The 17,202-nt window shown below is 45.8% G+C and overlaps 1 protein-coding gene across 7 annotated transcripts in view; it reads left to right on the top strand.

The window, feature by feature from the left end:
- The window catches only part of ENOX1 (ecto-NOX disulfide-thiol exchanger 1), a 504,034-nt gene that overhangs the window by 360,773 nt on the left and 126,059 nt on the right, over nucleotides 1-17,202 (top strand). For all 7 annotated transcript variants that reach the window (XM_033105019.1, XM_033105016.1, XM_033105021.1 and 4 more), the window contains 3 exons: nucleotides 5,878-6,051; nucleotides 7,313-7,519; nucleotides 11,044-11,277. In XM_033105019.1, coding sequence (XP_032960910.1) covers nucleotides 5,878-6,051; nucleotides 7,313-7,519; nucleotides 11,044-11,277 — 615 coding nt within the window. The remainder of the gene's footprint in view (nucleotides 1-5,877; nucleotides 6,052-7,312; nucleotides 7,520-11,043; nucleotides 11,278-17,202) is intronic.

Raw genomic sequence — 17,202 nt, forward strand, 5'->3', positions numbered from 1 at the left:
TATAAGACTCAGGTCAGCTGTCAGCCCCTCCAGGATTCCTTCTGTGATACTATCCCCCATATAGTTTCTTAGGGCTGCCGTAACAAAGGACCACAAATGGGATGTCTTAACGCAGAAACTTATTCTCTCACAGTTCTGAAGGCCGAAAGTCTGAAATCAAGGTTTTGGCAGGGCCATCCTCTCTCTGAAGGCTCTAGGGAAGAGCCTGTTTTATGCCTTTTTCTTCGTTTCTGGTTTTTGTTAGCTGTCCTTGGTGTTCCCTGGCTCGTAGCTCCATGTCTCCCCTCCACTGTCACATGGCGGTCTCTCAGACGTCTGTCTGTGTCTCGTCCCCTCTTTCTATAAGGACACCAGTCACGTAAGACAGGTCCCACCCTAATCAAGTATGACCTTATCTTGATTACATCTGCTGAGACCCAAGTATTTGCAAATAAAGTCACATTCACAGGTTCCAGGGGAGTTAGGAGTTACATGTATTTTCACAGGGGGACAAAATTCAACCCATAGCCCCTAACCCAGACTGGTTTGATGCCGCCGCCTCTGTGTTTCCATAGCACCTTTTTAAAATGTCTCATAAGAGTTTTCCTACTGTATTGTCATTTTCTGGGTAGTTGTCTCTGCCACTAGACTCTCACCTCCCCAAAGGAAGCACTCATCTTACGATGTCTTTGCAGGCCAAGTACCTAGCAAAACATCCAACACCGAGGAGGCACTCAGGTGTTTGTCCAGTGAAACACTTCATCATCACTGTGATCCTTTATGTGTAGTTAGTGTTAATAACATATCTACGTAAGGGCACATCAGTATTATTTTACATAAAAAAAAATATATATATATATATAAATGTTGGATATAATTACTACAATTTATCACGTGTTTAGCATGTGCTGGATATTATGTTAAACATTTGCGTTTTTTTTTTTAATCCCATTTAATCCTCACAAGAATATTAAAATTTAAATATGATTATTCCCCATTTTACAGATATTATAAATCAGACTTAGGAAGATGAGTTAAATTTCCTGAGGTCACACAGCCAGTATGCAGGAGACCCAGGGACCTGGTCATATATTTGACTGCAGATTTGGGCCCTTAACGCTTTGAAATACTGCCTGCGCCATATTGTCTTCTCGGACGCTCCCGATTTGTGGAGGTGGTTTGTCTGGTGTTCATGTCCATAGTCAGCTGATGACGAAGACACTGAAACCCAGAGAGGTTAGGGCACCCGTCGGCCTCACGGTCACCCTGCTCTGCCCTCATCCTTTTCCTTCAAAATCACCTGTTTAAAAACTACTCTTCTTTGTTCATCATAAGATGATTTTTTAAGACTACTTGAGAAAAGGAGGACGTAGAATGAAAAAAGCTTGACTTTGATAGTTCATGAACTTAACTGACATAGAAGAGCAGGGTTTGTAAACGGCAATGGGAAACTATCGGGAGAAACAGTTTCCCCGTCCTCAAGTTCCAGGAAACAGAACATCCTCCCGTGTCACATGGTTTCTCTGTTGAGAGACGCGAGATCATATTTTGAGTCAGTAATTCTTTTGGAGGAAGGAGAGGAATGGCTGCATGTGCGTCAGAGCCCCTCCAGCCTGTCTCTCTACCCTGCACAAGCCCGGGCTGTGTCTCCCACGTGCTCAGCATCCCCCTGGACGTGATGTCTCACCTGAGCCTCAGGTGGGAGGAAGCCCCGCCTCTGAGACTCAGCACCCATCTGGGCTTGACACTGGTCAGGCTCTGCTGTCTGCCCCAGCACTGATATCTGGGGTGTCTGCCTCCATCCCCAAGCCCCAGGCCTCGGTTTCTGGATCCTGTCTTGCTTCTCCAGCCTGAGTCACAACTCAGGTAACTTGTAAGATTTCCTGTATTTATTGACTTGTGACATCGTAGTGTTATTGCCAGACCTCAGGTTCCCTTGGACTGAGTGAGAACCCTGGACCAGGGTGGTTCGGGCCCAGGGACCTGTGGAGAGTCCGCTGGACCAGCTGGCCTGCCTAGACTTGTGTTTTGTCTGCCGCTAACAGTCCCTAATTAGGACGTGACCTGCAGTGCTACCATGTGGCCTGATTACCACCTCCTCAGATTATTCTCTGTGAGGACTATGTCCTGCTTTCTGGGCCAGACTTGTGCCGGCACTGACAGCTTACCTCTGTCCCCTCAACTGCATCCCAACCCAGCGTGGTGTCTACACACACACCTCACCCACTTATGCCCAGCCCTGACTGGAGACAGGCCTCTGTTGTCTTTCTTTCAAATAGGGTCTAGTTCTCACCTCATCTATGAGACTTGTTACTAAGGCATCAATTGGGAAAGGCAGACAAGGGGCATGCCAGGGCCAGCAGACAAGGGTGGAGTGCACAGCCAGGACGACCCTCTGACCTGGCAGAGTGCACAGCTAACTTTTAGTGGCTGCTGCCATGACAGTGAGAATAAAACCGAAATGTACTGCTCGAAGGGCCAGGTCCCTTCTGATGTGATCTGTCTCTCCAAGTGGCCACACTGTTGCGTGCCTACCATACTGCAGGCCTGGGCTATCATTCGGAATTCCCCAGGCCCAGCAGGCTCTCCCGGCACAGCCCTCCCTGGATGGCTCTGTTAACCCTTTGAGCCTCAGATCATATTTCTCAACTCTTCTTTTGAGTTTGGTGCCCATCCTTCATGCTCTCCTCTAACCCTGTGATTCCCCCCAAGTGGGGAACATATTACAGTTACCTCTGTTACTCCAGATTCTGGCAAGAGGATGTGCCCAGTAAAGAATGAATGAATGAATGAATGAATGAATGAATGAACGAACGAACGAATGAAATCACCTTGCCTCTAAAGTCCTGACTGCAAAACCCCAACCCGTTAATTTGAAAAACGCCCGTCTAAGTGGATAAAACACTGGGCTCTGTGTGAATCAGTAAACAGGGTATCTGTTTCTGTTTTTATCTTGTCCAGCTGGGAAAAAAACAACTAAAGAGAAACCTTTATTGAGCTTGGCCTGGCCACCTCTGTGCTTGCAGTCAGCTGTGCAGAGAGGAGCTGGTAGGGCCGCAGTCTTTGAAATATATAACGCTTCATCTTGTTTCAGTACACTTCCTAAAAGGAAGTTCTATAGACTTAATCGGATTGTTTCTTGTGGCAATCTAAGCTTTCTTCCTCCTTTCCCTGAGTGGAATTATAAGTCATTATCTCTGAAGTTCACAGGGGCACCTTTCTAAGCAGGGCAAGGAGCTGCCTTAGAGATACGTTCTCTCCTCACCTTTGTCTTCTGTGCGTGTGTCTTTCTCAGACTCGCAAAAACTGTGCATTTGCTTTAATGACTTAGTACATAATAGGCTCCTGTGCTGTTTGAGAAAACAATTTCCATCTGTTCATATATTGTTAAAAAGTAATGGGTTCTCTTAAAAGAAAAAAAAAAAAGTTTAATCCTTCCCTACTTCCTTCCTCCAATACTTAATTTCAGATCCTTTGAGGTCCAACATAATTTAAGTGTTAATTCCTTTCTAAGCTCTTTTCCAGCTACTGCCCTCACCATGCAGATTTCATTAAACCTCAGAGTCTGTTCATATAGATGTCTCAGGAAGAGCAAAGTAACTCTTGCTGCATATGAAAAGGTTTTACTCAAGAGAAGTGTTTTTCGTCCCCGTTTCTGAAGACGTATTTATTTGGCTTTCAAAAAAGAAACCAGAAGTATGTTACAACTGAAAAAGAATGCAAGCCCCAGGCCTCTCATCTCATCGCTGAGAAACATCTGGTTATTGTAATTCTCATTTCTGGGTTTGCAGCCCTGAGTGGTTTCAGCCTTCAATCGCCTTGTGTTGGCAAACAATAGTGAGGGCCAGGCCAGGGAAGAACCAGATGAGGCTGGTGTAGAAAATGAGACTAAATAAAGGCATCAGCATGCTGATATTCCCGTTGCTATTTCTAATATATTCACCTTGGAAGCCAGTACGTTATTTCAGTGACGTGACGTTGAAAACCATTGTATTCTGGAAATTCTCCTTTAGAACTGGCATCAGAACGCTACGTCTTCATTTTTTTTTTTTTTTTTTTTTAAGAGTAGAATACATTTCTAGTAGTGGCATGTATTTGGTGAATGATGAAGTTGGGTCATTCTAGGTAGAAACTTCGAAGTAGTTAAAAGAGACGTATTCAAATTAAATATAGAGCTGAGACCTGGGCTCTCGTTGTACTCTGCCAGATGTTTGCTTTGTGATGCTGGAAATGTCACTTAAGTGCTTTCAGCTTCAATTTCTTTACCTGTAAAATGGGATTACAACCTGTGCAACTTCATGAGGATTTCACATGAGTAACCCCAGTCTAAGTCTTGTCTCTGTGACTTCCAAACGTGTATGTGTTTCCATATCCCTTGGTTTTGAGCAGCATTTAGGGTTAAAAATATCAAAACCAAAGGAAAAAAACCCTCATTTTCCTGAAGCCCCGGTGGTACGCTATCAAATTAAATGGATTTCCTAACAAAATGGGACCACAGTCCTCTTGGGGATATTGGTCAGAATCACCCTGCCTCTTCTGTTCAGCCCAGAGGAGTGGAAATATCCATGGTGGCTGGAGGAAAGCTGTCATAAACCTTTTCCCTGAAAGGGAAAGCTTGTGCTGGTCCGTCTGCGTGCTCTGGAATGGCTTAGTAAATCCAGGTCCACCTGTCATTTCACCTGCCTCAGAGCTTCTGTGACGTTTCAGCACAAGTAAGCAGAGAGGCCACGCACGGGCCGAGGCTTGGGCTGTACACGAGAAACACAGATGGGGAGCGGCAGGAAAGAAGTACAGGAATGATCCATGAGAAGGAGAGAGAAAAAGATAGGAAAGTGAGACAAGGGAAGGGAATTTCATCTGTGAGGACTGTGGTGGAGTGTCACCTTGACTGGGCCTGGTGACATCTGTCTGTCTACCTAGGAACAGTGTCCCACCACTTGGGAGAGCACCTGTTCCCTACAAACAGAAAAACTCTCAGGAGAGGGGTCCCCTTCCAGCTGCTCTAGAAACTCAGTACATTTTAACAGTCCCTGCTCTTAGAAAAGTCTTACTTATTTAAAAAAAAAAAAAAAAAAAAGTCCCTGTATCTATATGTCACCTTTGAAATAATTTGCTTCATTATCACAGTGAAACAATTCAGTGTTTATATTGGAAAACTCATTCCCTTTGCCTCCTTCCATTTTTTATAAAGGGCATAAATTTGTTTTCTTAAACAGGGAATAAAGATTTCAGAAGGGTGGTCAATTTGCTGATTGAACTACAGGAAGAAAGTGTGATTATCCCATAAAAGATACAAATGTATATAGCTAATTTTATGCCTTCGTGTATCTAACTCAGCCATAGTAATTATAATCACTCCTTATTTTATTTTATTTTATTTTTAATTCTTGGGGGCAACAGATTAAGTTGGACCTGAACGCATCATTATAAAATATGCACATGTAAATTGAACTTTCCTAAATCTAGGTCGATTGGATAAGAAGGCTCTTTTGATTAAAGCAGGTTGACGGTTAGATTCACAGGGTACTTCAACGTTAAATGGTATTTCTTCCCCCATTCTGGGTCATAAAGCAGTGTAGGTAACACACCAATGTGAAGAAACAGAAAATCACCTTCACAATAATCGCAGAGCTTCATAGTGCATAGGTTTCCTCTTGAGTATGTTGTATTCCGTTCTGCCACGTTAATGTTTTAAATAATATAATGTTCTTTTGGTGTAGTTAGAAGTTCATCTTTTAATTTCACTTTACATTTCTGGAATAGCTTTCTATAATGCTATACCTACCCCAGGAGAAATTCCTAAAGAATAGAAAGCATAAAGTCAAATTATCTTTTCAGGAAAATGCGAAAATTGATTTCAGATCCTCCAGACATAGTGTTATCTTGTGTACTTTCCAGACTCGATCTGTGTGTCAGGCTTTGATCCAGGCCTCAACATGATGACAGGGATCACCCCCATTAACCCAATGCTACCTGGTCTGGGGCTGGTACCACCCCCACCGCCAACAGAAGTGGCTGTCGTCAAAGAAATAATCCACTGCAAAAGCTGTACTCTTTTCCCTCAAAATCCAAGTAAGTGATACCCGTGAGAGATGTTTGCTTATCAATTTAAATTTCTTTATTTTTTTTTAATATCATATTGCATTCATTTCCAGATGGGACTCACAATTCTTCCACATAGATACACAGAGTGGGGATCCATTCTGCAGAAGTCCTTTGTTTCTAGGTTAGAACAAACACATGGGGATGTATCTGGGGATGTGTCCAAGAGCTGAATCAACACCTTGGAAGCAGGACTTGTGATCTGGGGGTAGATATCTAGCATGAAGAGTTTTCCACATGCACTGAAGCATAGCTTTTGCTGCAAACGCAGTGTGAAATCTGTGAGCTCTTCCATACATCTTTACAAATGTGGGAGACAAACTGAAATGTTTTCTGCTGGATGGGAAATTGAATTAATTTGGCAGTTAGCAATTTGGGGTAGGGGGGAGCCTGCATCTCAGAGTTTCTGGGACAAATTGCATTTGCTTGAAGGAAACATACATTTGATGAAATAAATGGGCCAGAATTTTTTTTTATTAGTTTTTTAATTCAGCCTCAGACACTAAGTTTATGGGCTTAAATAGCTAGGATATTTTTTATTCATATTAATCAGTGTTGCTTTTTTTAAGTGGACTTTTCAGCAGATTGCTTTAGTAATCTACATATAAACCAGGTAAAATGTTGTGACAGTGTACATTTTATCTTTTTATACAGCCTTTCCCAAACTTAATAGTTTGCTCATTTCAATGTGAATAATAATAATAAAAAAAAGCATTTATTTCAGGCCCAGCCTTTCCCAGCCAAGTAAGTACCCTTCGTGCTTTCAGGTCCCAGCCCCACCCTCTGCTTTGCTGTGCCGTTATTCCACAACAAGACAAAGCAGATAATGAACCGAGGTTTTTTTATCATGTTATCATTTCATCACGCTTTGTACGTTGTGAAGTTTTTCTTTCCCGTTCTCTGGGCGCCTGTATTATGAAGGAGAAATGAAATTATGCTAACATTTGCTTTCTCTTCATTCACGGGCCAGCATAGCCACTCTGGGTGGAAATGAACCCGGGAGGTAAAGAAAGCTTGGGAGAAGGAGGGGAGAGGCACTGAAAATCAGGAACAGCCCGCGATCAGTGTAAGTGGCTATAGAAATGTATCATGACCCAGCGTGGAGACAGTTACTCTGCAAGTTTTATTTTTGCCAGGTGAACTAGAAAAAAACAATGATAAAAATTAAAAAATAAGAGCACAAAGAAATCAAAGGCAAAAACCCCTGTGTTTCCTTGTGCTTCATTATTAGGTCTCCCACCTCCGTCCACAAGAGAACGACCTCCTGGATGTAAGACTGTGTTTGTTGGAGGATTACCAGAAAATGCCACCGAGGAAATTATTCAAGAAGTCTTTGAGCAGTGCGGTGATATCACAGCGATTCGGAAAAGCAAGAAGAATTTTTGTCACATTCGCTTTGCCGAGGAATTCATGGTTGATAAAGCCATTTACCTTTCCGGTACTTTGCATGACATAAGGGGTTTTCTAGGCACTTTGTTATGTTTCATGATGTTAATATGAGTTTATTCCCTCCTGCCTCACCGTTTGGGGCTGGGGAAGGAGGAATTCTGCTTTTCCCTCAGCTGCAGTCTGTGAACATACCTCACGGGACCGCTTTCCCCCTTCCAGTCTCCAGGAATATTCCATCAGGTTTCTAATTAACGATCTCAAGTGCTTATTAGATGAAAAGCAATATTATGAAAACTGAGGGCCATTATTATTGAATGTCATTCTCTGGGGGAATAGAGTCCTCTCTGCGCATAATTTCAGTTTTTCAGAAGGGGTTCTCTTTCTAGACACCAGGGGACCCAAATCAAAGTCAGTTCTTTGCAGAAAGTAGTCCACGGGCCCTGAGGGAAAACCCAATGGCATCGCCCAATTGCCCGGACCTTTAGCTTGGCTAATCCCACCCATGGTGATCCCTTCTTCTTTGGTGCCAATTTATATGGGAGATGTTTACAGACGTTGAAATGAGGCTGCTGCCGCCTTCTACTCTGTGTATGAGCAAGTGTATGGAGTCTGTCAAGAAGGCCTTGGCGGAATCTAAGAATTGTGGGCTTGCTATTGACACGTGGCTTTGGAAGGACGTGCTTGTACATTTAGCTCACTGCCATTTCCGCACACTATCTATCTGCATATTTCAGTCTGTCACTCTGCACACCACCTCCCTATTCGGGAGGCACAGCTAATGCAGGAGGGTGAGAAAAGAATAGGAAAAAAATTAAAGCACATCTGAACATGACTCGTAGGTTTTCTTGCCTACTGTGCAGTCAGTCCCTATTGCCATGAAATTCTCTTGCAAACCCCAGAAACCTTGGGGTTATTCCAACAACGCAGAAACTTTCCTGAGCTAGATAATGATACGGAGAACTTTAAAACCCTTATTCCAATAAAACCCTACAAAGTGAAGGAAAAAAAAAAAATCTGACAGCATTCCAAAATGGAGATGGAAGACAAAACATAGAATGACGATACGGTACAACACACAAACAGCAATGTTTTACATTTCACGTATTCTTGAGCTGTAGCCTCAGAGTGGTCCGTTAAACACGGGGATTCTGCTGAACGCCTGGCCGTGGGCTTCACATGCCTCCGGCCAGATAACCTCTCTCGGAGACTTCTTTCCCTCATCTGCAGAAGCGCGATAGTAACTGTACTGCCGCTAGGATTCTTATGCGGAATAAATCAAAATAATGGATATTGCGTGCTGAGCAGGACACTTCAACATAGGGACCGTTCAGTGCGTAAATGGTTGTTTTGAACACCAGTACGCTGATGATGATAAAGAAGGACTGACTGTTGTTTCTCAGGAACCCGGCCCTGGGAACGTGGGATCTCATCACAGCTCTACCAATAAAACAATTATTTTCCGCCACCTGATTAAATGAGCTGGTTAGAGTGGATCAAAGCTGCTGTACCACACCGACACAGCACAATGTTCAGACCAGTCAGAGACCCCATAAGACAGTGCCAAAGATGAACAGGCCCCAATGTTGGCAAGTTAAAGGGATACCTTTACTGATGCTTTGATGTCACGTTTCTGCCAGCTCGGACCCTGCCCCTGCCAGTCATTGGGACCCTCCATTGCTCCCCCATCTGCCCTTTTTGGGGTGGAGGAACCCGCAGCGAAGGACTCACCTCTGGCCTGCCAGCCTGGGTGCATGGGCGTCCCACAGCTCTGCCTTGGCCGCCCTGCGGAGGCTGCCACATCCATCCCAGGAGAATCCGAAAGGCTGATGACCTGGAGGGCAGGAAGGCGGGAAGCCTGCTCGTCGTGCCTGTGGGCGCCTGCCAGCCATCCCAGCTGGAAGGCCTGTCTAATTTTAGGACCGTTCGCATCTGAAGGCCAAGCTAATTTTAGACTCAGCCTCATCAGGGTCTCTTTTAAGGCCTTAATGATGATGTTTTGGTGAAAGAGAGGGTGCTTTTTGGAACCAGAAATGTCTGCAAAGCAGTGCTCTGGACGTGAGCAAGGGAAAGTTGCTTGGCCAGCTGGGACACTAGCCAGTCCTCGGCCTCCCTGCCAGCTCAGCTCTTATGTATTTGTCACTGTGGCCTGCAGACTTATTAAACCCCATGGCCCACCACCAAGATGCACTCGCCTTAGCATTCATTCTGCTTATCTGTGGTCTGATATTTGCGTTTTTGATAGGTATTGCTATGTCTTCCCATTTTTTGATAGCACTGTTGAAACTTAGGAGTAAGAGGGTCATAAATAGGAACCAGATGTGAGATCTGTTTCACATTTGTAACTTCTCAAAGGTGTGACGTGCCCTACTGGGGAGCAGCCAGCCTCGACAGGGATTCTCAGCTGAGTTTCAACCCCAAATGCCACGATAATCCATTGAAATCTACCAGGAGAGCTTGCACTCAAGCACTGAGCACCGCACAGCCTAGCATTTCACAGCGGCGTCTTCTTTGCAAAGCCCTTACACAGCAAAAAACGCTTATTCTGCTCTCTCCTCTGGCTGTCCCGGACAGCTGCAGTCCTGTTGGGAACTGAATATACATTTTTAAAATCTGAGGGCCTCAAACTAAAGAGCAAGCTCAAAAGCCAAGTCTTCTTCATTTGCAGTTGGGCTGGCTGTCTGGTTTCAGTTCTGTTGCTGTTGATTTCTCAGATCAAGTTTCTGCTCACAGTCTTTGTAAGATGGGGAGCTCAGTCAGTGCCCCAAAGACTTGCAGGCCCATGTTTTGCTCTCGCTCTGAGCGCTACTGTGGGTTCCTGCGGCCTCAAAGACAGGGTGGACTGTGTATGCAGCGCCACCTGCCAGATGAGGGGCTGCAGGCCTGTAAGGAAGGCAGTGGCGAGGCCTCTGGACTGAAGGTGACACATCCTTCTGCGTGCCCCAGAGGATAAGTAGAAATAGAACAGCCTTGCAGTGTCACCCTGGTCATGATGGCTTCTGCAGCTGCCGAGAGAGAATAAAGTGATAGGCTGTGAGGGAGGTGCTATGGAATTTACTTTGTAGATCTCTTTAAATATCGTAGATACTCTTTATTTACTGCTACACCGCCACTTTCTAAAAAGAATTTAAGAGAGCTTATCCAATCAAGTTACAGTAAATTGAAAATATGAAGTCAAGGCCATTTAAAAAAAAAAAAAAGCAAGAAAGAAAAGGTAGAGGGGGAAGAAAAAAAGCCTTACATACCAATTTTGTTCTTGAGCTTCCTGGAAGCCAGAGGGAAAAAGGAGTTAGGGTAAGTGCCCAGTTCTTGAGATCTTCTTCTTGGTAACGTTACTTAAAGATGGGTAGGTGACCCTCTGAGACACCTCCCAGCAGTGTGTTTATCCCCAAATCTCGAATGTGCTTGACTGGACAATGCTTCCGGGTTACAAGGGAGAAGGATAACTGCTTCCCACCCCAATGGCAAGGGTGTCCTTGGTAAGGGCTAAGCAATTAAGTCAGGGCTCTCCTAGCGCCCTGGACCAAACGGTGCCGATGGATCCTGCAGTGTGACCAGACTTTCTGTTGGTTTCAGGTTACCGGATGCGACTAGGGTCTAGCACCGACAAGAAGGACTCGGGCCGCCTTCACGTGGACTTTGCCCAGGCCAGGGACGACTTCTACGAGTGGGAATGCAAGCAGAGGATGCGCGCCCGCGAGGAGCGGCACCGGCGCAAGCTGGAGGAGGACCGGCTGCGGCCGCCGTCCCCGCCGGCCATCATGCACTACTCGGAGCATGAAGCCGCCCTGCTGGCCGAGAAGCTGAAAGGTAGGCGGCCACGCGCTCGCCCTGGCTTTTGTCCTTCGCCTTAGCCGCTGCCCACTCGCAGGGACAGGCTGTGATCCCCAAGCACGGGAGCCCCATGTGTGGCTCTGGTCCCTTCACGTGCTGATTTCAGGTGAGCAGGATCTCCTGGAAGCCAGACACCCTGCTTGGGACAGAGCCCTGTCCTTTTCCGCACTCTCGCCACTGTTCTCTGTGAATGCGTGTGTACTGTCCCTGAACAAAACTGCCGGAAAGAGGGCAGAAGAGTCACCAGCCGCAGCCCCACAGCAGGCTACTCCCTTCTGGCTCGTGTGGGGTGAGCGAGGCTGGCGTCTGCACCTGTGACCAGGCCTGCTGCTTCTCCTGCTCTGGGGAGGTTAAGCCTTTCTCAACGTGTGTCAGACTCCGCGCTGGGGTCCTTGGGGGACAAGAAAAATGTAGAACAGCATCCCTGTCTTCAGAGACTGAGTTGAAGGGACTCTTCTCCCAGAAGGATAGTTAGGACTAGAAGGGTGTAGATTTCATTTCTTCACGTGTTTGCGGTTCTCCTCTCCTGTGTTTGATGCTGTGAGAGATAAAAACACGGAGGCTTTAGTGCCTGGCCAGTGAACTGCGATGGTTGGGGAGGGCCAGATCTTGAAATTAGGATGCTGTGTGTGTGTGTGTGTGGATTTTTTTTGTCGTTAGTAATCTAAGTTGTGTGACCTGAGCAACATCTGAGCGTTTTTATAGGCAAATGAAGGTCAGACCCTCCTCAGGTCGTGGGGTGTGTCAAGTTTTAATGAGAGTGCATAGGTCCCAGTCACTGGCCCTACAGAGGGGGCTACAAGTAAATGATTAACTGGAATACAAAGCCACTCACACAACTGTCAACCAAGGTATAAGCGACATGCTTTGGGAACTCAGGAATGAGTCAAAATAACGTTAGTGAAGGTGTCAAGGAAGTCGTCACAGAGGAGGTAGCATTTGAACTTCACAAGATGAACGAGATTTTTTTCCCCAGGAAAAACAGGGGCATAAAGACATTCCAGTCAGAGACTGGACTCCCAGTAATAAAGACACAGGAAGCGGAGAGGACGGGGGCGGGCAGGGGCGTTGTAGGGGGGTGGGGGGGGAAGGCACAGCGCCTGCTCGGGCAGATGAGAGAGCTGCGTGGAAGTTGACAGAGCACCGCGAGGCTGGAGACATGGCTGCCGCAGGACTTGGGGGTTATTCCATAAGCAATGGAGAAGCCATTCAAGATGTCTTACGGGAGGAGAGAGATGATTGATCCTTGGAGTGTTTTAGAGTGTAGCTTGTGCATCGCTGGCAGTGTGTAAAGTGGATTGGATGTTTCCACTAGAGGAAATGTATGAAAAGCTGCCCAAATCCACTTTTACAAAGATAGGAAATTGACAGTCTATGCTTTGAAAAAACAAAAGGACTTCTGCTTATAACCCTCATCCCATGTTCAGGGCCTGGGAACCCCTAATACGCTGCAGTTGCCACGAAATGCCCCCGTTGTAATACAGAGGCCATGGCTGTCCCTCGAATAAAAAGACTATAAAATGGAAACACAGACATTATCTCACTTTTCCATCCAGACGTGAAACCATAAGGAGTGGCGAAAAGGGAAAGGGCAGCATCCTTAACCAGGAATGTTGACTTGGGAACAAATAAATTTTCCTTTAATAGCCAGTGCATTCTGTAGTATCAGCTTGTGAACTACACCGACTAAACTGTATTCAGCCATGTCTGCTCCAAGAAGTGACACAAACCAGCACCTCGATTCTGTGACCTCGTGGAGGAATCTCACGAAAGTTTGGCATTTCCCTTGTGTCATGTTTAAGGCACCAACACAGAAGTACCTGCACGCAGGAGGAGCTCAGCATCGCCTTTCCTGGTAGAGGACAGCCGATCGAGCTGTCCGTGTGGTAAAGTAATTTGCAAGCCTTGCCATTTCAAAGATATGTATTTATATATATGAGTGTAATTTGCAGAATTTAGAAGCCGCGCCGTTGCCAAGTACTATGTGATCCCTGGAGGAGAGAACAGATTGGAAATTTTAATAGATGGCAGTTACAGTAGAATGAACGAGCTGCGGATACATCTTAGGCCACAGTCAGGTAATATCTAGCTTGACAATTTCAACCCAAGCACAGGGTTTGTAATATAAACAGCATTTAATTGCTTAGGAAATGGGCTTCCTCAGAGAGGAAATCCACTCCATGCTCTTTATAATGCTGCAAAACCAGTCAGGAGGAGCCAAGGAAGCGGTTTTCCGGAAGATGATTTCATGGCTGTGGGGACATAAAATGCAGTCAGGACCTAAGGTAAAGAAGCCTGCGTCAGAAAGGAGATGGAAATGCAATCGGAGAATGCCTAATTGGACTTGAGTTTTTTCCTCCCCAGAGAAATCTTGCATCTCGTGTTTATTACAGACATTCCCCCCCCGCCCCCCGTTTTACATCGTACTGGTTTAGTCTTACAATTTTCTTTTTGAAAATCAGCTTCATCCAGCCAATTCCATGCAAGCCAACTCTTTATCATAACCCACAGGTCCTTCCGTATCCGGCTCAGTGCTGAAACTACACACACAGTGCATGCTCAGTAAATTAAGTCCTTTCTCTCCCTGTTAGCTATTTGGATCTATGAACACGTTGCGTACCTGGCCAGGAGTGCTGTTCAGGCATGACTGAAAGGATAGGGACACGATGTGCCATCAGCTGTCATTCTCGTCACTCCACAAGTGTTTGTGGAGCCATTTCCCATGTGCCTGGCACTGTCTGAGCTCAGGGCAGGGAGTGGGTGGGGGAAGAAAACCAATCCAAGCCCTTGCCTCCCAGTTTGCGTTACTCGAGTGACAGAGGCAATTGCAAAGCACCCTTTACTCCCACTATTGCAAGTGGGCACTGCAGGATGCTGCCCCAGGAGAGATAGGCACCCCATCTGGGCAGTGCAGGGGTGAGTGAGTGGGGGGAACCTTCTAGGGCCAGGGAACCCCACATTCAGTGGCCACCGGATCTCCTGAAGTCAGAAGGAACATCAAGTTGCAATTGTGTAGGGTCTAAGGCATGGAGCCCCCAGTGTCTTGTTATGCTAATGCAAGTTCTAAAAAAGGAAATTATTGGGCACCCTGCTGATTAAATAGCCATTGTCCTGAGCCGACTCAACTTAATGAAGACTGACTGGGAAGTAACTGCTTACAGACCCAAAGTTCATGGCATGGCTTTGAGAAAGTGAGAAAGAGTGCGACAGCATCATAATTACACTTGACTGGAGACAGTAGCACCAGAAAGATGAGATAATGAATGTCAGTGTTTGTCTAACACAGACCATCCACCCCTGGAGGACCCCGTGTTTGGATGGTGGAAGAAAGACATTGATTAGGCAGCGAGGAGAGATTATATCCTAATTCACTGGGGATCCGTCCTAGCAAGAACATTGAAAAGTTTTTGTGTACTTTGTCCCCCTCTGGAAAGCTTCACATAATCTTTCATTATGTGATGAAATGAAGAGTTTTTCTCTGCGTCAGGTGAGGCTTTGACAAAGCTTTGCAAGCAGTACCCTTGGGATTTCCTGATATGTCATCAAGAACTCGGTGCTCTGGGGATCAACACTCATCATTTTCAGAAGCCTGGGTTCTGATTTGCATCCAGAATGGCCCGGTGTCAGCCTGCCACAGGGACTAGGGTGGAGGTGGGGCCAACATTTCGCTGGGATGGTTGTCAGTATTTATGGTTCTAAGAATGTAAAGATCGATAATACTATAAGCCAAGTGAAAGTTCCATTAGCTAAAAGCCAGGCTTCCTTCCGAGGGCACTGGAGGCTGTGTGCAAATCACTTCGTCAGGCACTACTCACCTTGACCTTCATAGATGAAAAACAGGCCATTTCATTTGGAAACATTTGGCTTGACCCCAAAGCAGGACTGATCAGTGCATTTTCATATCACTCCCCCCGTTAGTTTTTGTATTTTTACAGGTACTAAGTAGTTGAGGAGATTGTGTGTGTGTGTGTACGTGTGTGCGTGTGTGCGTGCGCGCGTGCTGGATCAGGAGAAATGTTAATCAATGTGTATAGTATCCCCCACTATCTTTTCATTATCCCCCACTATCTTTCATGCTATCCATGATTGGAGGACAGGTAAGGTACCAGCCCCCTCCCCTTTGATGGTTAATTGAGCAACCGGAAAATGGAGACCTGTTTAGGGATGTCCAGTGTGTAGGGACACTGAAATTTTAGCAATGTGGGGGAAGCAGTGCTTTGGCCATCACTGTGAACTATTCCCAGCTGTCATAGAAGCCAAAATTCAATGACAACCTCATAGCACACAGTTGTGTCTGTGTGTGTGTGTCTGTCTGTCTGTCTGTCTGTGTACGTACACGTGTATGTGTGTCCCCATGTCTTTGGAAAGAAAAGTGTTGTAGAATGTCTTCCTTTTTATTCTCATTCTTGAAACATTTGGTCAAACATGGCATCTCCTCGCCTGTTATTCCTTTACAGACTGGGCCATAAACAAGGGTACTAGAGCCCACCTCAGTTTTCACACTCATCGTTCGTGGCCTGACTTGTATCCCATCTGCCATTCTGAAATGTAGGGCCAGATCTCCCTCTGTGCACAAAGGCGGAGAAAAAACTGCTTGCCAATTTGACTTATTTTCCCCTTTATCATCTGGACGTCAGTTTGCACCAAGTTCACCACGCACCCACCTGCCGAGACCTTGGGTTGCAGTCAGGACTGCAGCCTGGATCCTGCCTTGTGCAGCTTGCAGTACAGAGGGTATGAACGGGCACAGTGGCAGTGACATCATCACTGCCTTGCACGTATACAATGAACATGCACCAATGGCTTAACTCTTTAATTAGTGAGGGAATCGGTAAGAAGCTAAACCTGGTTCAGAAGAGAATTTGCTTCACAATGTGTATGGTTTCCACTGGAGCCACATGCGTGTGCATTGCTGTAGAGAAGAATTACTCGCATTGTTACCAGTTTTCCACAACTTAGGTTCTACCCCTACAACACTGTAAACTAGCCCAAAGACAGCGAAAGGTTCACACGCCTGTGGAATCAGATGACCCAGGCGGCACTGGAGAGGGTCCTCTAGGCCGTGCCCAGCACGCCACTGAAAGGATCAGCAGTAATCTCTATGCCCATTTCCAAGTCTGTCTGTCTTTTTTTTCCCCCCACATTTTTTTCTTCCAGGATAGGGATGATGTTTTAGCAGCTGTTCTTGAAATGGGGTGGGGGGTTGGGCACGGGGACTCACAAAGCTCCTAAGAATCACACCAGTCTTTTCAGTATCCCCCACTATCTCAGCTGCAAGTTTCCATTGCAGGTTTTGGTTATCTCTTAACTTAGATGAGCCCCTCACCAGTTTCCCTGGCTTTCATGGAGGATTTCTCCCAGTGCGTCTGAAACCTGAACGTACAAATGAATCACCTGGAATAGAATGCATATTCTGAGTAGGAATGAGTCTGCGTTTTCAACGAGCTCCTGAAAGAAGCTCGTGTTTGTGGTCTTTGAATAGCAAAGATTTATCCGTATGCAATTTTTCAATGCCTGCCGCGTGCCAGGTGCCCAATAAACGCGAGAGAGAGGGAGCGGGAGGGAGGTTGACAAAGTCTGAAGTAACCAGAAATGAAATGAGATGCGTATGGATTCAGGTAGTGACACTGAAGTGTTATGGATAAGCAGGTTAGTATTTATTCTTCACAAAGCTAGAAATAGTTATTGCCCCCTCAGAATTAAAAATGCTTTCAAAAAGACTCCTGAGTCATTTGCTAAGCTGGTTAGAGCCTTACTGTAGAAGGAGCTGCTTCTGTGTGATTATCTGATGTCACTTTTTAACTTTCATCCCCCATGGTAATGACCTCAGGCCTGTGGGACGAAAGGACCCACCAGCTTAAGTGCCTTGAGAACATGGATGTCTGGTAGGCAGTATGAAAC

The sequence above is a fragment of the Rhinolophus ferrumequinum genome, chromosome 4, assembly GCF_004115265.2.
Source record: "Rhinolophus ferrumequinum isolate MPI-CBG mRhiFer1 chromosome 4, mRhiFer1_v1.p, whole genome shotgun sequence".
In the NCBI taxonomy this organism is placed as follows: domain Eukaryota; kingdom Metazoa; phylum Chordata; class Mammalia; order Chiroptera; family Rhinolophidae; genus Rhinolophus; species Rhinolophus ferrumequinum.